Genomic DNA, 25142 nt, shown 5'->3' on the forward strand with positions numbered 1-25142 from the left:
CATATATAGGGATGTGGGGCTTCCTTGCTATACATCTCAGCAGCCTTTCTGGGCGCCACAGGTAAACAGCCCCTGGACTTGGGAAGCAACAGGCTCCTCCTAGGACTGGAGCCACAATCTCTATCTTGAGTCTGACCTCTTTATTTCCATGCCCATCTCTTCAGATCCATGATAAAACCTCTCTCCACCTGAAGACGGCCCAGACCAAATCCACCTCTCTGATTTATTGTGAGCTGAGGGAGCTTCCTCCTTCCCTCCGCTAGCCTATGCCAATGAAAAAGGAAGGAAACGCCTGCCAGCCAACAACAGAGAAGCTATGGTCAGGTAAGAAAGGCAGTAAAAATGTAACCAGATCCAGACTATCGAATGTCAGAAACCCCGGAAAGGACTGCATTTTACTGGCAAGGGCTACACAGATATGCTTCTATCAACACTGAAAGCACAGGAAAAGAAAAGCACCTCATTCATCGCTAATGGCTTCATTTTATCAGCAACAACACAAGCAGTATTCTTCAGACTTAATTGCACAGCAATCATACTGCTTTACAGCCTTCTTAACGGTTTTGTTCAGCGTTCATTTTACAAAGGCTTGAGCAGGCACATGAATACAACGACGGCAATTACCCCCTGTGCTTTTGTGGAGGGCCTGGTTTTGAGCCTGAGGGACTACCTCTAATTTCATATGGCAGTTGGCCCCTTGGTATAATTAAACACTGGACTTTACAAAAACTCCACCTCTGTGTATAGACCTCACTGCCAGATCACGAAAAAGCTACACTTACTTGACAAAGCAGAAGACAATGAGGCAACTCTTCTCAGCGAAAGTGACAGGCACCTACAAAGCAAGGCTAAACTGGGATGCTGATCATCGGCTATGCATATCCACAGCACAGCACTGAGATGGGAGGCATACTGTGCATTTGAAATGCAACCTGACCCAAGCTGCTCTTCACTTCGAAGTTTGTGTGGCCTTAATTGCTTTTAACTTTGCAGTACTAGACCAGCAGTATATAGTCAGGCTATCAACACAGACACGTAGCTTTCACTTCATGGTAATTCTCCACATCACTCTGTGGCCATTACATTAACGTGCTTTAGAAGCACAGGTAGGTGAGGTTCTGGAAGGTTAAATGGAATCAGCTGGGATGCCATTTGCAAAGCACAGGAACTAAGAGGGCACAGCTGAGTGCCAACAGGACTAGCAAGGAAAGAAGATGACAGTTTGCCTGGGAAAATCAGTTGAGTCAAGGAGCGGTGTTTAGCACTGGAGTGGAGACACTGGTCCAGCTTGAGACCCTTGAGAAGAGTCTGGCTTGCTAGTATATCTTCTGCAAGCACAGAGCACCAGTGAGAGAGGAACAAGATATTCTGTGACCTGGGGATTCAATTAGCAAACTTCATGCTTCATTTGGAAGCACTGAATCTTAAAACAAGATCAGTTTATATAATCTTTTTAGTGTATCAATTTTACTGCCACACTGAACAAGAATAAGGGCGTTACTCTCAGTGACTGTGAGCAAAAAAAGCACCCTGCAGAAAGGAACTTTCTCCTGGTGATGCCTGCATGCTGAACAGCATGTGTGATTAGCTCATCTTTCTCAGGTCTTAATAAACATACAGTTAAGTTGAAAACATATGTGCTTATAAAACATAAAGCTGCCATTTACAGTCTTATTTTGAACTGCATATGCCATATGTAATGGCAGATATGTAGTACTAGGTCACTGCCACCAGAAATGCCAAGGACCAGAAGGGAAGATGAGAAAGACTGAAGTAACCTCTGCGGAGCATAATGTTGCTGATGTACTACAGCAGCTACCTAAAAAGCAGACTCATCCTTCGTTCCATTAGGAGCTTTCTTGATATTGACAAAATTGTCTGTGCTTTGAAGCCTCTGCTGAAAGATGGGCTAAGCCCAGAAGAAATAAATAGAAGTTTTTGCCTTCCACAGAGTTATGTTTTATTTATAAATTACATTAAACTTCCAGAATGATTGTCACAGACACCCGCGCAGGGACTGGGGAAGAACATTTGTGAGAAAAGAGTTGACAATCTCCTCAAGTTAACCCATGGGATTCTTCAGTGCTCGGCCTCGTGTGTCTTTAAGTGTACTTCACGGTAAACGTTTATAAGCTGTACGTGTAACAGCATTACTGCTTTGACACTACCTTTGATCTAGCTACAGCTTGTCTAGGGTGCCAGACCTTACACATCCATCTTTTCTGATAAAATCATTAATTCGATTAAGTGGAACTATTTCAAACAGCTTCCAGCATCAAGATTTCCTCACTCCCAAAGCACCAAAGTCTTCTTCTGTGATCACTAAGGCCTTGTCTTCATTCCAGCCCCAGCTGCTCCCAGCCTGGGCGTTAGGGGTGCCAATGCAAAAGTTGCCTTCCTCCATTACAGACTTCCCTAAAGGGGATTATGCTTCTGCAACAGAATACTGTATCATTCTCAGCTACATTCTCTGATATTCTTTCTCTGAAAATAAAATGAACCACTGTGGAGAGAGATTTTGAGCAGATTTAACTAACAGATTTGAGCGAGAACAAGAGCAGATAAACAGTAGTGCTCTTAGTGAAATTACCAGTGCTGGCTCAAGATTGGAAAATGAGACTGGTCCTCTGGGAGCAACCATAACGGTGACCCTCCATTTTGGATGTGGAAGCTGGTATGAATCCATTAAAAATGTACACAGATATTGCAATTAACTTTGTGCTCTGGATTATCTTTTGAGGCAGGCTTAAAAGCAGGTTTCCTACTAAAATGACATACATTTACATTTCCAAATCTCCTTGAACAGAGTTGCAGACAATCAGCCTTCATCACTACAGAGGAAAATAAATGGTATCACCTCTCAGACCATAAAAAATAGAACAAAAGGGTGATTTTGTTGTATAATTGCTGCACAAACCTTCTCTCAATTCTTTCCATCTATGGGAATTGGACTGAATGTAGCACAGTTTAGATGGGGGTTTCATCTGATTTGCTATTACTGCAGCTTCTTGAAGAAACAGCACTTGTCACCAGTGTAAACAAGAATAGATACGATTCAGTTGCTATCCTAACATTAACTTCAGTATTTCATTCTGAAAGACAGGAGAGCTGATAACTGATTATTTTGTTTTCTCATAACAGATGTTAAATTTTGGATAAATCATACACCTTACATTAATATCTCAAAGCATGTCAAAACGAAAAAAATAATTTCACGTTTTGCAGGGCTTTCAAGGATTTTGATGTATGTATCTAGGTATTTATTAATTTCATAGAGCTACCAGTTTTGTAAGGTATTTAACTCAATCAAATCATCTCTTTCAAGGCCATAATTACCCCTGAGAGAGGAAAATGTTCAGAAATCCATCAGTATTCAAGGCACGAGAGGAACAGTAAATCTTGTGATAGTGGGTATTATTTCCATCCCCACATTCGGCCATCTGACTGAATCCACATGGGAAGCCCCTTTCAAATGAATCCCAAGCCTGTCTCTAAACAGACAAACCACGATGGCTGCACAATTGAGTCCTGTACGATCTGCAGACTGTTTTGGGAACCAGCAATACCCTTATAGCATGGCAGCTAAAATACCGATTCAGGGCACTGGAACACGTCAAGCCGTCTCCCATTTTCAATCTCCACTGCTTCAGTTATCTATTTAATTCTTTCACAGGTCATGAAAATCATAAATCAGTACCCAGTAATTTTATTTTCAAGTTCTACAAAGTAAACAGTAAAAATCCTTCTCATAACCAGGGAGGCAGAGTAGAGTGCATAATATTCTCATGCTTTTTCTATTAAGAGCTGCAGCTTAAATCACTCCATAGTGCGGTCTGTTGCAGGACTCAGTACTTAGGAGTATTGTGTCCTACTGTTCTCATCTACTGACTGTAATTTTTGCCTTTTCAACTTTTATGGTCTTCAAATACTTCCCCTTTCCTAAAACTCATTTTTAACGCATTGAATATAACAGGTCACTTAGCATACAATGAGTTCTTCTAATACAGATTAATAGCTGAAAAGAGTGCAGAACAAATGAAGCAGTATTAGTGCATGCCAGGAGGGATCTAACATACATCAGTGGTGTTCTCTGCCAAAGCCCCATACCAAATTCATGGCTAGGCAAAGTGCTCTTTAATATTTAATTCTCAAGTTGGAGGTGTGTTCTCTGGCTGCCCAATTTCCTCCACTTGATTTTACGTCAGGAAGTGAAATTACACTCCCACCAGCGGTTCCCCAGCCAGTGCACGTCTCTTTCCTTTTCTTCTTCTGAAGGATTTATCTTTTGTACATCACTCACATAGGACTGGGAAACAGTCACAAAGCTTAGAGTTGGATCTGAACATCCACTGAATCTGCAAATCTGGGAGCATATTTAGTCTCAGTACTCAAGACCTAGACTTTTTTCTCTGTTTACAGAGGAGAAACAGACAGTGATAACTGAGGGAGAAGCTTCCTGACAACAGTAAAAAGCTGATAAAGATGCATTAGTTGCCAAATATTGCACTGTGCAGAAATTTTCTTCATCACCATTCCCAAGTCATTGTTATAGTACACAGCTTTTGCTTTTCAGATGATAAGACAACTTTTTTTTTTTTTTTTTAATTATTGTATTTTGGACAATTTTCTTTGCATTCTCTGCTAGAATTGTCAATGTTGATTCAGTGATATACTCTTGATACTGAATAATTCCTCTTGCCAAAGGTAAATAGAAAATACCTGACCTATTCATCAATGTCCTGCAAGAAAGCTTCCTTCTACCATGGCTAAATTATTCAAGTGATTGCTCATAATAAGGCTGGGTGTATGTTATTATAAATTGAAGCTTTCAAGTAAATATCAGTAAGAAGCAGGAGCCCGCACAAAAAGGGTACAGTGACCTTCCAAGCAACTTAGTAGAGGACATACATCAACAAAAAGCTCATAATCTAGAAGGTCTCCTTTCCCCACCACTCCTGCAGTGCACACACATCCCTTGCATGAGACATTGAGCAAGGCCACTGCTGCGTTTCTCTCCCTCCCCACATCCTACAACTTACAGAGGACAGAGGAAGGATTTGGCAAGCTGTGCCCAGGGCTCACTGCAAATGCTGAGGTTGCTGCTGGGATCAGGTACCAGTCACTTGGCTGAGCATCTCGTTCCCCTTGGAGATTTGCTGGGTGAGGTAACACTTGGGGGTCTCTGCCATTTTCCAGCATGGGTGCTAAGAGGTGGACACAGGCAGCAAAGGTGTGACCTCTCTGTCACTCCACAGTAAAAGGAATATGCTGGGCCATTCCTGTGCAGCCATGAGTAGTGATTCCAACTGGCAATGACTTTAAATTAAACTGGAATCTCCACATTTAGCTGCACTGACATGACTGTGTGCCCCACTGTGTCCATGTCAACGAGGTTCCAAGGCATGTACAGTGAAGAGATTCAAAAGCTGGGCTTTAGGCTGGCAACCATTACTGCAATTCAGCCACGTTTCAGACAAAACAACTTGAGTTGCTTGTAACTTCCCAACAGTGTGGGATGCTGCAATTACACTACTCACCTCTCAAAAAGTTTTTCACCTAAAATTTCAGTATGCGAGAAATGCTTAATAGGTATCAAACTATCGAATGAAAAATATCTGAAACAGTATTTATACTTTGCTGATGAGTCTGACATAACACCATGAATTGTACTAAAACCCCAGCATCTTTCAGCAATAGTAATCAAAATCCCTTTTCCATCAGTCTAAAAAATGTTGTGGCAGAACAGTTGTGTTGTCACTTGAAAGCTGCTACATGCAGTAAGAGTCAATTTTATCCAACCAAGCCAAAGTGGTGGCTTCCAGAACTCATACAGAAGATTTTTACCCAGGCTTTGCATTACAACGAACCCTCTATGAGAACACAAAGAAATTCTTTTGAAACAGAACACTGCAAGTCAGTGGCTGTCAGGAGTTGTCACACCCCTACCATCAGTACTTAACAGGCAACAAAACCAATATTAAGTATGGCCAACTAGTATCAATATGCCCATTGGGATTTCTTTCATTAAAACTATCTGCCTGAAGTAAGACAAACTGAGATTCACTCTTGAACCACGTTGGTAGCTTCATCTCTCAGTATATTCAGCACAGGTCTGGTGCTTCAGACTGCTGGAGAAGGATTTGAAGGACCAAAACTACGAGCCTCTCTTTGGACTCTGAACATAACTTAGTTTCATTATGATGCTTGTGTATGTTGGAAATCATTAGTGAGACCCCTTCTTCCCCTCAAGACAAACTGCGATCACAGACATATTTTTGATTGGAAAAACAAACACATGTTCCAAGCTAAGGCTAGTATTTCTTCAAAGCATTAAAAGCATATTAGATACTCCTAATGTCACTGTGAAGTCAGTGAAGTGAGGGAGCAAATCAGATTATTATACATGCATTCACACATAAACATATGTAAGAATATACTTTAAAGAGACTTTAACATGCTGGCTTTTCAATAAACAAAGTAATTAGCTTAACATGATGGAATCTATATTTTGCTTTCTTTTAAACAGTCTCCATCAAGTGAATAATGTTTCAGGCACATGCTTTGTCTGCTTGATGCCTTCCCACCTCCTTTAATATTTGTTTTCACTGGTTCTAAGATTTCTTTTTTGTTCGTTTTTCTTTTTTGATCCACAATGCAGTCAGTTCTCAGCTGATAATGCAACTCTCTGAAGAGAGCAATCTTTCTTCATAAGTCTGGCTGAGGCAAAAAATAGCACTGTCAGCTTCTGACAGACTGAACTTAGCAGAGTGAAATGTTTTAATTTTTTATCATTTTAATGAACAGACTTATTTATAATGTGGATGACTTTACTGTCATTGTATGCAGACTGCAGCAGAGATTATGGAGTGCATTTTGTTTGGGAAACAAGGTAAGGAATGTAAGGAATACATTTTTTTGATCAATGGGCAATAGTTTTAGACACTGCAAACAACCTCAGGATGAAATATTCTTAGCCTACTTGAAATAAAGGAATGACTTAATGGTAACATCTGTAATAGTGAAAAAAACCTGAAGAAAGGAACCTTACAATGACAAATAACAAATTTCTGAATCTGAAATTTGCATTATGCACAAGTACACCATTAAAAAAAAACATGGAAACAGTGTAAAATATTACCACTAATGCAATACTAGAAATACTTGTGTAGACTAAATATCTACAGGTAATTTTAGTACTTTATAGTGGGATGGGAAGGTTAAATGTATAAAATAAAAGATCTAACAGAAAGAAGAGTGTGGGTTAACAATTGCTTACCCTCTTTTCTGCTACCTCATCCTCTCCTGTAGAGTCTTTGCCATCATGTGCATCTCTCAGGGTTGGCATATGTTTTTTGTGTGCTGGCTCTCTGTTTAAAGTTGTATATCCTATGTGTTCATAAATTGGATTTATTGTCATCTTGGCAATGTATTCTGCTGCCTTGGTTTCAATATAAAGAGTAATCAATCCATCTGTCACCAGGTCATGGATGGACTCAAAACGTTTCTCCCCAACAAAGTGCTTTCCATCGTAGTAGAGTCTGAAGTTTCTGGTTTGACTTCCAAATCTGCCTCAATGAAATGGGAAAGTATTTTTTTAAAATAACAGTAAGCAAAAACAAAGAAGAGTAATCAAGCCTTTGCAAACAATAAAAAGTACTTTATCACTTAAAGCTGTGACTAAGCTAAGTCCAGTTCAGACGTGACTAAAAAACTCAACTACTGCTTAGGACAGATAGGAAGGAGAGATTAACAACTGCAGATAGATAGCCAAAACAATAACTGTCCCGGAAGAAGCTGTTTATTCTTGTATTCTCTTAGCATCTCGATTATTCTGTGGAAAAACTGAAAATTACTCCATGTTCTTTATGGCGTTTTTTAGTACTTTACTACTGCACCGCTGTAGTCAATCTGCCTGGCTCTAATATGAAGGGTTCTCACAATAAAGTCCTCTATTACAGCTGATCAATATGGAGTTTTGATGCAGTCTCAGACCTCTGCACCTCTGCTTTCTTGCTGGAAGAGGCCATTCAGGGCTCAGCTTGGCTTCAGTGCCAACAATTACAGTGAAGCAGAACTGCTGCCAGCAGTGGAGCAGCACAGGACGAAATGGCACAAGGGCAAACATTCTTTATTCCTGGCCAAAGGCCAAGGACTAACTCTTCAAGCTTTATACAAAACTCCTTCTGTGTTATGGTTGTTAAGTCCTGAGCTTCAAGCAGATCTTTGTAACATGCATAACACATAAGCTATCTGATGCTAGGAATTCTGCAGTCTGGATGCAATCAGACTTTGATGCAGTCTTTAGGCAACCACAAGTAGGAACACTGATTTTACCTGAATATCAGCATTTTTCAAAATCTATACTTTGAACCTGTAACAATTTGCTGCCTGAAAGTAATCTCACCTTGTAAAACACACCCGTGTTTGCACTTGGAAACAACCAATGCATTTCATGCAGAGAAGACAGAGGCAAGGAACTTCTTTCATAGTTCACTTAAGTGTTGTTGGTCAGACAGCAGGAAGGGTGCTGCTCAGGGCACGGGGCCTCTTTGTGAGGTCAGATAAGCCAAATGCATATTAGAAACTAAATTTGGAAGAATGAATTGCTTTCATTTCACAATCAAAAGTTTCATAAAAGATGTTAAGGAAAAACACTGGTGCTTTGCTGAAGTGATTTCTTTCCAAAGGGGCCTTGGCCAACAACAGAAAGCATATCAGACCTTGCCTCGGGTGAAATATACATGCAATCTTTCTGCAAGTATGGGCAAAATCATTTGTTCTTTGATGTGTAATTTTTCCTCTTGTTTTCTGAATCAAAATGCCAAACTTGACAGTGACTGTAATTTCAGGAGCTACTACATTTGAAGTACACTTAATTGTGAAGCAACGCATTCCTGGGGAGCTCTCAGGAATCCACATCTGGCTCACTAATAATAGAAGACATGTTGTGTAGAAACTACGTGGCATTTTACTGGAAATTAATTGGAACATATATTCACATTTTTATGCCACACAAACAAAATGTTCACCGTATCACACTGAAAAGCAAGACGTTACAAAGCAACAGGAAAAAATGCATTTTTACCCAACAATAATTTGATCACAAACACAATTTGGAGTGAAAACAAGACATTGAGAAAGCAGAAAGACATGTCCCAGGTTAGAGCAGAAGGGGTAGGAATATGTTCAGGCTCACTCTTCAAAGCATCTTCCTTCCAGGCACATGCTAGACAACATTTTTGAGAAGTCTGGGCATAAATCAATTTTAATTGGACTTTTAATTCACTAATGAATTTCTTGTTCCTCCCACACATTATTTTTATTGGTTATACCAATAGCTAGATGTGACCAGTATCATCCCAACATCTCCTCAAGCTGCCTATCTCTACTTCCATGTTTTTTACTTCCTTCCCTGCAACAGTAAGCTTTCTGAGGCATGCACTGTCTGCAAGTTGTGTATTCACACTGCACCAATCTGCAAGAGGGACCAGTCTATCCTGGATCTCAGCAGGACAAATACTTTACTGTATAAAGAGGCAAAACTGACTCAATTTAGAATGTGACAGGAAAGTTTTGCCCATGTGACATTTTCCTTGCGTGCCCTCTGCTATCCGTAAGGTCAATGTGAGCTCAGAGTGCTCAGCACTGCACAGTGCCAAAGCAAGTGCAACCTTCACTGCCTCCTGCTCAAGTCAGCAGGAACAACGCACATGGAGCACAGACAGCGTTAGAATTTAGCAAAAACAGTAAGTTTGAAGACAAAGAATAATGGGCCTAAACGATAATATCCAATAGAATGATTTTTATTAAGAGACGCATCAGGTGAATTGCTGTTCTCATTAGTAACATATGCTCTGGCAGTACTTACAGCAGAGCTTTAAAGAAGCAGAAGGTCACTTGTGGCTCTTAGCTTTCTAGGAGAGAAAGTATTATGCTAATCTTATCAAGAAAAGATAAGGCACAGAAAATCTTCTCAGGGCTGATTACTACCCATGGTCTCTGCTTTAATAACATCCTTCAGTCTAAAACAAAGTTCTGAAGATAGCCAAATGCAGAGAACGATCACAAGTTTTTCAAAGATTTATGCTCTTCCCATTGGGGTCAGCAGGTGCATGGCTGTACCTCAGCTGTTTTACTGAACAGCCCTTATGCTGTACATCTGTTCACACTGCTGCCCATAAAGCATGAAAGATACCACAAGGAATAGGATTCCCTAAAGGGCATCATCTTTATCCCACTACTGACCCACATTTCAACACACAAGTACACAGTTTTAGTTCTTTAACAACACTCAAACTTAAACTCATCTTTTAAACCTCGCAAACAGGCTGAAACCTCTTCCCATATGGATCAAGAGAGAGAACATCCATCCCTTTCTGTATGCATGGCCTCCTAAAGGTGCACTCAACCTCCTCAGTTCAAAATACCTTGAGATAATTTAACAATTAGCTCTTAAGGAAAGGTATTTAGACAAACAAGTTACTCTGTGTCAATGCCATAATTGCTTGGAAAAGGTGTTTCAGGGGGTGAAAATTGAATGGTTTTCCTTTATCTGCTTTTCTATTTGTTCTGCATCGAACTGTTTTCTCTCTGTTCATTTCTTATTGGAAACACTGTGGGGAAATGTATTGTTTTTTAAATTGAATAGCATTAACAACAAGGAAGAAAAAATCCACACAAATCAATGCACCAAGAATCTTTTACAAAGACTGTACCATCAATACAACGTCTGATAACTCTACAATTTACCTTTCTCAAACTCATTTAAATTTCTCAACACACAACGATACTATTTTGATGAAATTACAATATAAACGCAAACGTACAAACCCATTTGCAAATGATCAATCCAAATTTAATCTTCAGTCTTATTTAATGTTATGGTTTAATTTTTTCCATTAGCAAGAATATTTCCTTATGTTTACCTTCTATAACATTATTGCAGCCTACTTTATACATCACCGTGGAAACTAAGTAGAGCCAAGATTTGATATTTCAACTTCCTGATGGTCTTTTCCTAAGGGCAAGCATTAGTACCAGCTGTTTTTTGTTTTAGAAATAGAAAATAGGACACAAATAATGTACGTTCTTTTGGATTAAACAAGGGAACATTAGATGTTTTTCCAAGAAAAAGAAATAGACCTCTTACACGTCAAACAGTCCCATTGTATCTATTGTGCATTTGTTTGCAAGCAGCAGGACTACAGATAAAAGACTTTTCTTATTCCAAGTTGTCTGAAAAGCAATCACTCTGTCTAGTCCCCTTGGTTTCCAGTGGAGCAGAGTGGATACAACGTGGGAAAATGGATTAAACGGTAGAGTAAATGTGGCTAGTAATAAAGGACTGAAGAGCTGAATTAGGTATCATAGCATGAGAAAGGCGGGCTTCAGACTCCACCAACCACTCTGTAAGCAGCATTCATTGATCAAACAAAAGGAAGAAGTGAAGGACTGAGAGCCCATCTGTGCTCTCTTACCATTTAAGATGATGGATTTTACAGTCCAAACACAGAACAGTACAGTAGCTATTCACTTCTTTCACAGGCTATTTTATGATGACAAGAGTATCTAGCCCCTACCTAAAGACAAAAGCGCTGTTTAAACACTTAGCTGCCACCATACCATAACCTTAGCATCCCACAGTGATTCCAATATCCTCATTAGTTGTGACATTGTCATTTTCATATTTGGAGCTGGGAAATCCTAAATTCCGTGCATGCGACAGAAGGTCACTTGAACTTATTCTTCCTTGGAGAAAAGTGCCTTTAATGCACTTTGTGGCCAGAAGGTAGAAGTCTTGCAAAAAATTACATGTGATAATTTCAGCTCTAACTTCTGAGAACTCTCATTCAATACTTAAGAGTCTTGATAACTCCAAAAAAAGCTACAGAAATGTAAGCAATGTTGAATGTCTCCTGATCATGCTGCGTTCATGTGAAGGAAAACAAATTATTCCACAGATCCTTTTTTGGCCAATTCCCTGGTCAGAAAAACACAGATCTTGCATGCTGCCAAAACTTACACAGTTAATCCAGAAGGTCTCTTACTCCTGAGAGTCATAAAAACTTTTGTTTTTATTTACGTTTTATTATTTATTGGCAATATTTCTGAGGATGGCCAGGGAATTGTGGAATGTGCCTTCTTCCCAGGGTATCAGAGGAGGAACATTATCAGCTCCAAAACCCAAATAACAGCAGTAATTCTCAAAAACATAAATGCATAAAAGAAATCAAATGCATTAGGAGTTGAAAGTAAAGGTGCTTTTAATAAAAGACGAGACAAAAAATCCCTACTGTCCAATGAGTCTAGGAAAAGTGGCAGAACACAGACTTCTGAGACAATTTTCCTGTGCCATCTGGAAGGGCAGCACTTGCTGGCTGACTACTATAGCTTGATTATCATTCATTAGTTGTAAAGTTATCCCTGAAATCTCATCAGACCCATGGGTTGGATGAACATATGAAAATTTAGATTAACATGGAAAAAAAATGTGGCATCCATCAGAAGAGAAAACAAATCCCAGAGCTGGAAACGAAATGTGGCTACTCTATGCCAATGCAGACAAAACCTTCAACTCACTTAGGATCAGATAAAATAATTCTAAGCTAGTGCTGTGTCCTTGATGACAGCCTTTCAACAGTCCCTATCAAATGAGGCTGAAGATTATTTCACTGCTTTGTTCCCTAGACTTCCTTGCCCAAAAAGGAAACAGCAGTGTGCAAGTAGCATGGCAAGGAGGACCAGAGCAATGACAATGTTCTTTGGATCCTGAGCTGCCCACAGACAGCACAAGTGAGAGAAAACTGCTCTAGGGTATCAGCAGGAGATAACAGCTGATGAAAACAGTGAACTATGAAACTGCTATCAGCCCCAGGTACTGTAATAATGTGTTTTATAAATAAATCCAAGGAAATTAAGGGGAAGATTTTTCTTTTATCTCAACATCTTATTTTTAATAGCTGTAACAGCTGGTTCCCACCATCTCAAATCCTGATCAAAGATCAGCTGATCTATCGATAACCATGTATGCTATTAATGTGCAGTAAGATCACTCAACACGTAGAACAACTCTCAATGTTCCTGATCAGTGATAGATTGCTTGAAAATAACTTTGAGTTCTGACGTGAAACTGCCATACAGAAGTATTACCTCTTCTTAGTACTGCAGTTGCATGCCCTATTCTGTTTAAACTTGATAGGACATCTCTGGGATTGCTCTGATGATTCAATCAGAATCAATACCAATGTTTGGGTAATATTTTACAGCTTTCTCTATCTGGTAAGACCTCTGTGCTTATTGGGAAAAGAATCACCATGGTTAGTGGTTAAGACACATTTGAAATCTATATACACATGGGAAAGGAGCAAAGGCCTGCTGTTTTCCCTTCAAATGAAAGCAGTACTTTAAAAACCTATGCTGATATGCCTGGAAAAAACACCTTTTGGAATTGTTACTAGCAGGAACGTTAGTAATTTCCACAGTTTCACATTAAGCAGATACAGTTATCTTCTTTTACAAAACAGAAACAACAACAACCACCCCCCCCACCTCCCTCTGAGTGTTAACGTTACAGTGCAACTCCATGGTTCCTGTACTCCTTTAAAGCAGAACCGTGTTTTAATTTTTCTAAGCTTAAGTACCAACTCTTCCCAGCTTCTGCTCTGCAAATTTCTAAACGTGTTCAAATTTTACTTGGCCTGTGCGTAACATTCTCATTTAGGTCATATCAGATGGTCTTTGTCTGACAAATTTAGAAGTAGAACATCAGGTCTGTAATGGAAATTCCACTGTAATCATTAAAACAGTGAACTGCCATAGCATAATGTTCAAACATGTTCATTTTTGTGTCATTTATGGACTTTCTTCCTGAGAAGCTCATAACCACCTCAATTCAAATGCTTCTACAGATATTGTCATCCTAATAGTAAATTGCTCTTAACTGATCTAAGACAACATGAATATTTGAATTCACTGCATCACAAAAACACGAGAGGAAGACAAGGTGAAAACAAAAGGAATGTCCTTTATCATTAAATAGCTTTGCAAGTGCAATTAACTTCTTGATTCTTATGCCATTCTGTCTCTCTCCGCTATCTGCTAGCATGGCTGACTATAGAGAGGGGAATGGAGAAACACTGTTCTGTTGTTTCTGTATTGTTTGTTTTCTTTACGTATACTTTACAGGATATTATCAAACATCTCAAAGTTTATGTTCAAAACAAAATAGGATTATTTTTAAAAGTTTTCTTTAGATTAAAAATAACCGCAGTAAGATTTCTGTTCCAGAGATTTGGTCAAATCTTATTTGCCTAAAACTACTGTTAATCCCAACCTTCCAAGTAGGTTTACTCAACATAATGAAAGCTATTACATTATTTGCTGCTTACTTAAAAGCTGCTTTCTCAATGTACTGTATGGAAAATAAAAGACGTGCAAGTCTAAAATAGCATTTTTCTCCATCTACAGATTTGAGTGCTCACTATCCCTGTACTCACATGAAGAAAGAGGGTGGTTACATGAACTGCAGTGACAATGGGCCACCAATATCACAGAGCAGGACTCCCATGTGCAATATGTGCTGTTGGACATGCCCAGCCTGCAGCGTGTGTGTACAACTGGCACACCAGTGTGCTACAAAGATTTGGGCACAGCCAGAGACCTGCTCTGTGATTTGTCAGGTCACAAGAGCACACAGAGGGAACTGATGGCATGCTGTGATTTGTGACATGACATCTGCATGTAGAACACTTTGTACTAAGAAATATTTTCAGATAAAGTTTAATTTTAATGCATTAGACTAAAATCCATAAACTACACAGGGGAACGTATTCAGTGTGTTCTTATTTTCAAAACAGTGTTGTGTTGCTAATGACAAAAATAACTGCTCGATGTGGACAACTCCCCATAATGTCTCATGGCCATGACTACATAAATAAATGATAGAAGAATAGTTTAAGTACTATATTGCTACATTTTGCCATCTCTAAGTATTTAATTGCCTTAGGTTGATGCCCAATCTGTCATTAAAGTGTTTTGTGAATTAACAGAGGGAGAAATTAGGTGACAAAAAACTTCGTAAAATAATATGTGCAGTAATCTTTTTATTTTAATGGGACAGAGTAACTTATTTCTAGAATACAATTTCCTCCTTGGCACAAGTGCAGCAGCAGGTAGGCCAGGTTTCCATTTATTCCTGAACAAAAGCTACAATAAAAATTAGCTTGATTCTCTTCCTAGCATCTATGAAATCAGGCCAAACCATATTAAACTCAGCAAAGTTACATCAAAGTATGTGAGAAGGAGAAGGAAAAGTGGGCCAGATAACAGTTATTCCTGTCAGTTCTTTCAGAATAATTGTTTGAATAATTCATAAATGTTTTGATAAAAACAATTATGAGATTAAACAGCAATGTGAGGCTATTGTGTGTTACTTTGAAAACATATTTATAAAGCACCCACAGTATCTACAGCTGAAGGACTTTTTATGCTTATTGATGAGGCACAGGAAAAGAAATTTTTCTCTAAACACAAAGATTTCTAAGTATGTATTGCAACAGCACACAGAAGAAGAGGCCAACCAAAGGACCAACTTGAAGATAGTTTTCTAACTGTCACTTTCTAAGGGCATTAGAGCAAGAAGGCACTCCAGCAGAGTCTGTCAATGACTGAAAGGCATGCACCTCTGAAAGGGAAGGAAAAGGGAGGAAGAAAAGAGCAATGTATGCTACATATATTCACCTGATTATGCTATACTTGGATTTTTTATTGCTTCAACTCCGATAGACCTCAGAAGCTTCAGGCCAGGCAGACATTAAGAACAGCACAATAGATTCTTGCTCGAGAGTTCTAACAGAGGTGTCCTGAGAGCTGGGGCACAACTTCCCAATTCTTTGTCTAAGCCATTTTTAAGAGATGTGAGGCTGATGTACTGAAGAGGCACGTGAGACAATGTAGGAAGGAAGGTCCTTCCTACTGCCTCTAATGAAGAAGCGAGGCATGGAGAACGTGAAAACCTTGAGCTGAGTCACAGGCAAAACCAAGATACGAACTCAGATCTTCTGAGCTCCATGGGAGTGCTTCACCACCAGCTCAGTGCCCTCACTGTGCAGCACAATACCAGAGATCTTTGTGGCTCAGCAGAAGCTATAGTCAGAGGTGAAGAGCATAGTATAAAACACATGAACTACATGCACTGAACACAGACAGCTTTTGGACAAGTAACAAAGTTTACACTATTACCAAAGCGGAGAATATTCCTCCCAGAACTTCCATGAGCAGGAGAAAGTCTGCAGCGAACCAAATTGCCAAAGATAAATTAGACACGAGTCAAAAGAAAACGGAGCTGACAACAACAACAGATGGGAAGAGGAGGAATGGAGAACAGGAACACAGCAAGAAGACGTGAACCATAAGGAAAAAAGCATTCTAGCCTGTGGGAGGGCCTAGGTAGCCAGTTAATTACTCATGAAGGTTAGTAGCTATTTATTATTATTCTAAATACTTCACCGAAGGCATTTTAGTAGTGCCCAGCTGCACTTTACGTAAGACAGACAACGTGCAGGACAGCTATGTTATTTACTGGGAGCTGAACATCCCACTTTATTGACGGAGTAATAGAGTATATTATTCAGTACAAAATTTTATATAGAAAAATAAACTTATTTTACAGGGAAGATCATTTAAATAGAGGTCCAATTGTTTTATTTCAGAGCATAAAAGTGAAATCCGAAATTTATCAGCACGCTGCTTTCCCTGGGGCTAGCTCTAGCTCTTGCTATGTATGCAGCCAACAGGATGACAGCTTTAGTTTCAGTAGAATTTAAGCCTTCATAAAAGAAATATTTGGCTGTTCACAAGGAAGAAAAGAACAGCCCAGCATATCAGCTGGCATACCTGTTATGGTAGCCTATTAAAATAGCTTTAAGCATGAACTGTTTCTTTCATCTTAAAAGAAGCTTCAGATACCTTAGTGGCCAATTTCTGAAACACTCACATGAATTCTGCACCTATGGAAGTGTGACAGGCTAAGCCTAAGGGAAAAGTAAGCCTTTTTCCCTGAGAGCTTCAGCTCACCACCAAGGAAGGAGCACTCTCTTGCCACTTCATGCAGAATAAAGAAAACTGATCAAAATGGGCCAGGCTGAAACGTGCATACTCCACAGGTAAGTTCAGTCATGTTTTGGAGCAATTCTATTTAACCCAACTGAACTTCAGGCTGCATGCTTGCGTGTGTGTGTACACAGACACACAGGTTACATAGTTACCCAGGTATCTCAGATGAGAATTAAGGAACATTGTGTAAAAAAATTCCAAAATTTCTAAAAAATTTCTAAAAAATGAATTCAGCTCTTACTATTGCCATCACTGTCTGGTGTAGAGCTGCACACTGGTTAAAAATACATTGAAAGATGTGCAAAGTTTAGTCTTGAAAAATGTCTTTATCATTTTTTTTTTCCCTACCAACTAACATGATGTCAGAACACTGTCACTGAGGTAAAGTGAAAGGATGCAATCAGTTCTGTGCTGTTTCCTCTCTCAGACTGCTTGTAGATCAGCTGTGGATTCAGGATAAAGTATGACTAAATTTTGCTAAATTTACGAGGAAAAAATGTAATTCAGCTATTATTACACAGAAAGTTGTTTCGAAATTCTCCTTCCCTAGTTCCACACCTCTGCCCCAGCCTCTAAAAGCTGGCTTTCTAGCAGAACGCAGACACACAGTTCTGACCTTTGTGTTCAGGAAATCTTTTGCAAATGTTCAATTTTAGATGTATTAAGGAATCCCAGGGCTATTAACACATCTTCTGGAAGAGCACAGTGTGTACATCCCAAAAGAGCCCACTGAAAATGAGCACCATTCAGCTATTAAAGTAATTGTCTGCTGAAATTAAAAAGATTCATTTGCACCATTATAATCCAATAGCCTGCCAGTTATGTTGCCTTTTAAAATATCAGCGGCTGGTTTCTTAATGCAATTTCATAGTTTAGGAGAGAGCATACATGGATCAATTTCTCGCACAATACATGTAGTTGGTTGACTAAGCTAAGCTTTACTTATTTTTGACATTTATTTTGCCTTCAGAATTCTCTTCTGATGCCACATAATCTTGAGCGTGCCCTGGCCCCCAAACACAAAGAAAACATGGCTCATAATCACGGCTAACATTATTACCTTTTTTAAAAATCCTGCTGCAGAACCTTATTTCAATTCATTCCAGTATCGCAACAATAGAATTTGCAGGAGGGGAAACCATGGTAACCAACTAAATGTGCTACAGCAGATATCTGCTCAAAAGAACATGCAGTACCATCACACTTCAACGCCTACCGCTAGTACAATCTCTACCCATTTCCCCTTTATCCTCACCCTAATTATTAAACAAGCTCCCAACCACAAAAGACTACATTGCAAACCATGTCTTATTGTTACTGTCATTTGCTATAGGTCCTAGCATTAAGCACTGCCTTACTGTTTTGCCAGTTTTAAAAGCAGATCTAATACCTCCAGGAGTTAATTAGGAATTCTCATTTCCTTTCATCCGTTTGGAACATCTAATTAATATCAAAACATATTTTATATTTGTATAGTCATAGAGACACCCCGATATGTATGGACACACAAACATACCTACAATAATCTACTTACATTAGTAGCTCTTTTAAAACCTCAGGGATGCAAAAAAATTTCAGTGGCATTCTCTGACTAATTAACTAGTAAACACTGGTGGTTTCTGCTGGGCTTTTTAAAAAAATAAACTGTGAAAAAACGTATTCATGATTAATTACAGGCATTAAAGATAGCAGGGTGCTGACTTGATGCTCTCACGTGTGTTTATGTTCCATTCTATTTCATCCGGTGTCTGAACTGATACAATTTCACAGGCCTTCTCAGCCGCTGAACATCAATTTTATTTGAAAGATGGCTTTGGATATTTAACCAAACTCACACGCTTAGAAAATGATAATTTAAATGTGGGTTTGTTTTTTCTTTTTTCCTTAACAACATACTCCTATTCTGTTCTAAATCCCGAAAAAAATGGTTTTCTGAAAACAAAAGCTCTTTTGTTTCAAATTTAAACGTAAAAGACACTCGATAAAGTCATGAAGCAAACTAATTGCACAACAATGGATGAATGTAGACAAAAATAGCCCATCAGAAGGTGCTCAAAATGCAGCTTCTTATGTAAGCGACAAGCAGATTCTACAGTAACTCACAGACAACATAACTAACTGAGAAGTTCTTGGGGGTGACAATCACTTGTTCTACCTTATTAAAGAAGAAATATTCCAAACTTTGATTTTGACCTCAGTTAACTGTTCCACAACATCACACTAAGAATATCTGACTGACGTGGCTATGCTTGTAAAAGCAATTAGTTGCCCTGTCCTATATGTGAACATTTCATCTGTGCTAGGCTATGTCTATAGCTCTCGCAGCTCAACAGCTGCAAGGCCTTTAGATTTACTGGAGCTAGTTCTATAAAAGCATTAGAGCCTAATGCTCCACAGTAAAAAAAATTATTTGGAGAGAAATGAAGAAGACAGGGAGAACAAAGAAAGAAAACTTCATGGCCCACTTCATTCTGAACAGGATGTGCAGTTCTGGCCTCCTCGCCTCCAAAAATCACCACAGAGGAAAAGAAAGGCACACAGAAAGATGATAGAGATGATGAGAGGTATGAAACAGCTTCCCTACAAAACCTGCATGTACAGCCTCAGGCTCACTGACCTGTCAAATGAAGAATAATGGGGATGTGACCAGCATAGAAAAAGTAAATGGAGAGCATCAAATGTAATTCTGAGATGAAATCTTCAACTTGCTGATATAATAATAAAGCTGTACAACTGAGGGTGGGGGGATAAACCCTTTGCAAACAATTAACCAGACCTCTTCTCAGATCTGCACCTTTTATGATGACAAGGTATCCCCTACAATAAGCCAAAAAAAAAAAAAAGGAAAAAAAGGAAAAAAAGGAAAAAAAAGGAAAAAAAGGAAAAAAAGGAAAAAAAGGAAAAAAAGGAAAAAAAAGGAAAAAAAGGAAAAAAAGGAAAAAAAAGGAAAAAAAAGGAAAAAAAGGAAAAAAAGGAAAAAAAGGAAAAAAAGGAAAAAAAGGAAAAAAAGGAAAAAAAGGAAAAAAAGAAGAAAAAGAAGAAAAAGAAGAAAAAGAAGAAAAAGAAGAAAAAGAAAAAAAAGAAAAAAAAAGAAAAAAAAAAAAAAAAAAAAAAGAAAAAAAAGAAAAAAAAGAAAAAAAAGAAAAAAAAGAAAAAAAAGAAAAAAAAGAAAAAAAAAGAAAAAAAAAGAAAAAAAAGAAAAAAAAAAGAAATGCAGAAGATCTGTGTTAGGAACGGGAGAACTCCAACAAGAATCTTCACGCATAAACTGCATGTGGATTCTGTGCACTTTAGCTTAGCTGAAGCTACAACTTCATGTGATTGTCCAATCTGTTCCAGATTTCAAAAAAACATTTTTCTTTTTTCTATCTGTGAATTCTGATTGCCTATAAAGGAGTTATGATATGGTGTTAATAGTTTATTCACTATCTTCTAGGAAGATTAAGCTGTTTAACAAGTGGAAATCTTCAACAGAGCAGCCAGTGACTATCCCTGGAAGATGCCCACTCAAACTACAGTCTAGAAGAGAACGAGCATAGGATACAGAGAAAACAAGAGAGAGTGGGTGTTTTTCCCATAAGATATAGCACACTGTGAGGTGATCTTCTGTAGTAATCACAGTACAAAGATGAGTTAGGATTCATTAATGTCTATCAGATTTGCAGCACAGAGAATGATGCATTCAAATTTACGTTTGGGTATCGATAATAAGGAGTTTTATCCCTATCTCTTGATCTAGTTTGCTTTGTAGTCAAGATTTTGCTTTTTCTTTCAATTTAACTGTGTTAGAAACTTCAACAATACAGCACAGACCAGATGTTGAAGTAGAATAAATAGCATTGAATAGTTTAAAAAAGTAATGTAAATATCAAATAACAGGATATTTTCCTTTCGAATTCTACAAGAACATGTAACACCTTCATTTCATTTATTAACACTAAACTGAAATATTAGAATGAATTTGAAAATGTTTTACAGTTGAAACTAAGTTGTTAGTTACTGCAGGTTTGGAGCACTCCTCTGGCACTGCTGGGTAAACTTATAAAAATAAAGTGAAACCTATTCTATGGATGTTTCTTTTCGCTTTTTCTAACAGCTGACCAAGTTTTCTTCACTCCCACATCTTCTCAAGGGTTAAAAAAAAAAAAAAAAAAAAGGCAGACAGCAAAAAGAAAGTAATAATTACATAGAAGTGATCTTAAAATTAAGATGACTCCAGTAATGACAGAGTGGCATTTAAGCTCTGTCTGAAAAAATCACATTGATTTACACAGCTAGAAAAGAGAAAGATGAAGCTGGAGACCCTAAAGTCAATCAAAGTCTTCTCTCAAACTTTGAAAGGTTTTGCCCGTTCATGCTACTGTACTGACAAACTTCCTTTCTGGCCATGGAAATTACATTCCCAAATTGTTACTGCAGTTAACAAAGCTGCAGCTCTCTCTTCTTTCTGGCAGTATAGCGACACATGCACAAATGATGGTGTCTGTCTGGAATCTTATTACACAAACAGTTACCTCAGTACAACACTTTTTTCTGAGAAAGAAAACTAACTCCTGATAATCTATTATTTCAGGATATTCTTATTTGAATCATAATCTTATTTTACCCATATAAAGATTTCAGTAACTATTTTCTCTTTCAATGCTTTTTAACAGAAAAACTTTGAGTTAAAACTGTGCTACTAACACTGTTTCCCATTTGACTATTCATGTATACAACTCAGAGCAGAATAAACACAATTACTTTAAAAGTAATTAAACTATATAAATTTACAACTATTCAAATTATTTTTTGTTTCACTGAGAGTATTATCTGATCCACTTGCTGGGATTTTGCAGAGCGAGGAAACAGATCTGCAAACACTGTCAGTTAAGAGAGGCTCAGACAAAAAGACACCTGATTTATAGGCTGTCCCACACAGGGGCTAGAGAGAACTAACTGCTCTTCAGCAACAGCTAGCTAGCTAGTAAGTAACCCACAGATTGGAATACTCATGAGACCTCATGAAATGCCTTCTGTTTCTTGACTGCTCTCTTAGTGACTAAATGGGGTCACGCATCTGGAAGGCTAGGGGAGAACAGAAAAATGAAGGAAAATCAGCAGAAACACAACTGCTGCAACCTTGGAGGTGCAAACAGAAAAGGACCCTTAGCACTTCAGAAGCAGCTAAGGGACTTCAGAAGGCTAAAGATACCAAATCTGTAATTAGGGTAAAAAAGCGCGAGTTCCTTAAATGCTTACTGTGATCTTTAAAAAATTAAAAGAATCACAAGGAAATTTAAGCATTAAGGCCAACAACACAGTACAATCTTTTGAATATTTTATACGTTTTAAAATGAAATATTAATTACCAACCTTAATGCCAAAGTGTAGGTTCCAGGTTGCCTTTGGCTTTCACGAATGAGATAGCTTCCCTCTGCAACACTTAATAACTGGTCAGCTTCTTCCCTTGAGATCATGCCATGAAATCTAAGGAACAAAAGCATTTTGAAACACATGCTGTTTCACTTTTAAATCACCTCCTCCTTGAAAAACACCAGCTATGGTATTTGAAAAACAGAATAACATAAAAATGACTGCTTTGCAGAAACCTACATCTTAAATTAATCTTTCTGGTTGTATTTCAAATTGCTTTAAATGGTTCAGGAAGGCTTCTCTTTATCTGTTAAACAAGCATACTACTTTCATAATTGACAGTCATCAATTTAATATGTAGAAAAGAGTCCATTTTCTCCTCTTGGCTTCAGATGCTTTGTGCCAGAGGCATGTGATCCAATATTTTACAACATTCAGGAATACTGCGGCAACTCACTATAATCCTGGGGATGGCATAATCTTACTAACTACTGGTTTAAATACCGAGCTAGGCATCTCTTACCAAAATATACATAAATCAGATCTGTTTTTCTGCCCCCACACTAGATCTAACCATCTCTACCTTATCAGTCTGAAAACAAATACACATACAAGATATCCATCAGTGTTACATTTCTGTTTCAAATCTTCTTTTTCCTGCATGCAAACATCTTTCACAAAAGCCAGTTGGAGAGTGGAGTAAAAAAGAGACAGCTCCCTGAAAGTGCAGAAATATATGGCTTTCTCAAGTAAGTTATCACTCAATAACATCTGTAGCCATCAGAAATAGCAGCTGTAATTTTTGGTAAACAAAAATGGTAGCACTGCAATAATAACACGATGGTGAGCAAGACGTGCTGCAAGGAAATAGAACAAAAGCTCTCGCTGCAAAAGCAAACTGAGCAGCCTGGCAGAAGTAACAAGGCTGAGGTGCAATTGTAGTGGCTGATGATGATAGGGCCACCAAAATGCAACTTTCGACCGTGCCAAGGTCTTGCACAGTGACAGCTGGGCAGATGCAGGAGCAAAGCACTGCAAAGTCACCCACCGCGAGGGAAAGCTGCCTTTGAAGGGTGCAATGGCATTCCCAATCCTCTGTGCTTCTGTGCAAACCATGCTGAAAAGCAGTGTGTCCACTGCAAATGCCTTCAGGCTTTCCTGTAAATGTTATCAGCCAGCACATCATGGGGATAAAGCATGTTCAGATGCATGTTACTTACTCTCTTCCATAATATTTGGGACGGTTCTCTACCTAGAAAAAAAAAAAAAAAACAGATGGAAACTGTAATGTTTCACATTTACAAGTGTATCAACATAATGTCCTTAACAGAATATTATTAATAGGTAGGGACATAACGGTAAGTATGTATCAAAACCATTGGCCATTCCAAGGTTTTCTCTGGGAGTGGAATACAGGGAGTCAAAGGTGGAACTTTAGGAGAACACTGCACTTCTGAAAGGCTTAACATGGGGTGAGAAGGAACAAGCTTCTTGGGTCATGTCCATGGGTCTCTGCTAACACAAACTGATGGCATTAAGTGTTGCTCATGCAAATTGTCAATAAATGAAACAAAATATTAATTTTGCAGAAATGTACTGTATTAAGGGCACTAGTTAATGAAACATCTGCAAAACTCTAAAATGTAAGTAGCATCTTCTATCACACAGCTGTTGCTGTCACTGGCAGAGGAAAGGAAGCTTCTGTCATGCTCAGGGAGGGCAAGTGGCAGATTAAAGGCTCATTAGCAAGTGGCTAATTCGCATACTACTCCACTGAACTGTGATCTACAGCACCACCTAAGAGAACTCAGCATCACACAAAAATGTCCTACTGCATAACACAAGGCAGCCCATTCTACAGAGACCCTACAGTGTGAACAGACGCACCAGGCAAAGGGTGGCAGGAGTCAACTTTCCTGCCAAGTATTTTGGATGAAGCAACTCAATTGCAATCGTTTGGGAAGTTTTTGACAAGAGAGGGACTGAAGACCTCCTTCAAGTAAATTCAATAATCTAACCCACCAGGTTATCCTTCTTTGCCAAATTTAGAGGAGGGAAATCTTTGGAAAATAAAATTCAACGCTTAGTTGTACAACTTGAACTACAAGAGTCTAAAACGATCCAGCTGCAATAAAATAAAAAGTACTCGCAGTAAACTGCCACTCTAGTTTCCTTTTCCCACCTTTCAGAGAACTGCCTATTAAAATTAGCACTCCTTTCTGGAGTATACCACACCACAGTGGAGTATAAATAAATACTTCAGATGTCCAAAATGTGAAAAAAATACAACCTGATGCACAGTCCAGTGACAACTCTTTTGTACTCCCAGCAAAAAGCTGTTGTGATGGTTTATCATTTCTGTGAAAACATTCAGTCACTGGAAAGATGAAAACGTTCTAAAAATATATTCTTTTCCTCCATAAAATCAAACAGAGTGATAACTGTATTGAAAGGTACAGAACAGAGATTGGATCAACTCAAAAAAAGGGAAAAAAATAATCTTTTTTTTGTTAAAATTAGGCTATTTTATTAAAAGGAACACAATATGTAATCAGAAGAAAAGTGAAATTATTTTGCAGTTACTAAGGACACCCTCAGAATAATTGCAAATTTAATAGAAACTCTAATGCTGCATTCTGTGAAATTACTTGAAAACGTGGATCGGCAGATGACAG

General features: G+C 38.4%; 1 protein-coding gene across 6 annotated transcripts in view; it reads right to left on the reverse strand.

The window, feature by feature from the left end:
- Window positions 1–25142, reverse strand: part of CHN1 (chimerin 1) — a 145108-nt gene that overhangs the window by 33629 nt on the left and 86337 nt on the right. For 5 of the 6 annotated variants that reach the window (XM_052676505.1, XM_052676503.1, XM_052676504.1 and 2 more), the window contains 3 exons: window positions 23688–23715; window positions 22468–22581; window positions 7277–7565 (listed from right to left, as the gene is read on the reverse strand). In XM_052676505.1, coding sequence (XP_052532465.1) covers window positions 7277–7565; window positions 22468–22581; window positions 23688–23715 — 431 coding nt within the window. Of the gene's footprint in view, window positions 1–7276; window positions 7566–22467; window positions 22582–23515; window positions 23599–23687; window positions 23716–25142 lie in introns of those variants that run through there. The other variant, XM_052676508.1, reaches the window with a different exon arrangement.

This window comes from Tympanuchus pallidicinctus, unplaced genomic scaffold (genome assembly GCF_026119805.1).
Source record: "Tympanuchus pallidicinctus isolate F22 unplaced genomic scaffold, pur_lepc_1.0 scaffold15, whole genome shotgun sequence".
In the NCBI taxonomy this organism is placed as follows: domain Eukaryota; kingdom Metazoa; phylum Chordata; class Aves; order Galliformes; family Phasianidae; genus Tympanuchus; species Tympanuchus pallidicinctus.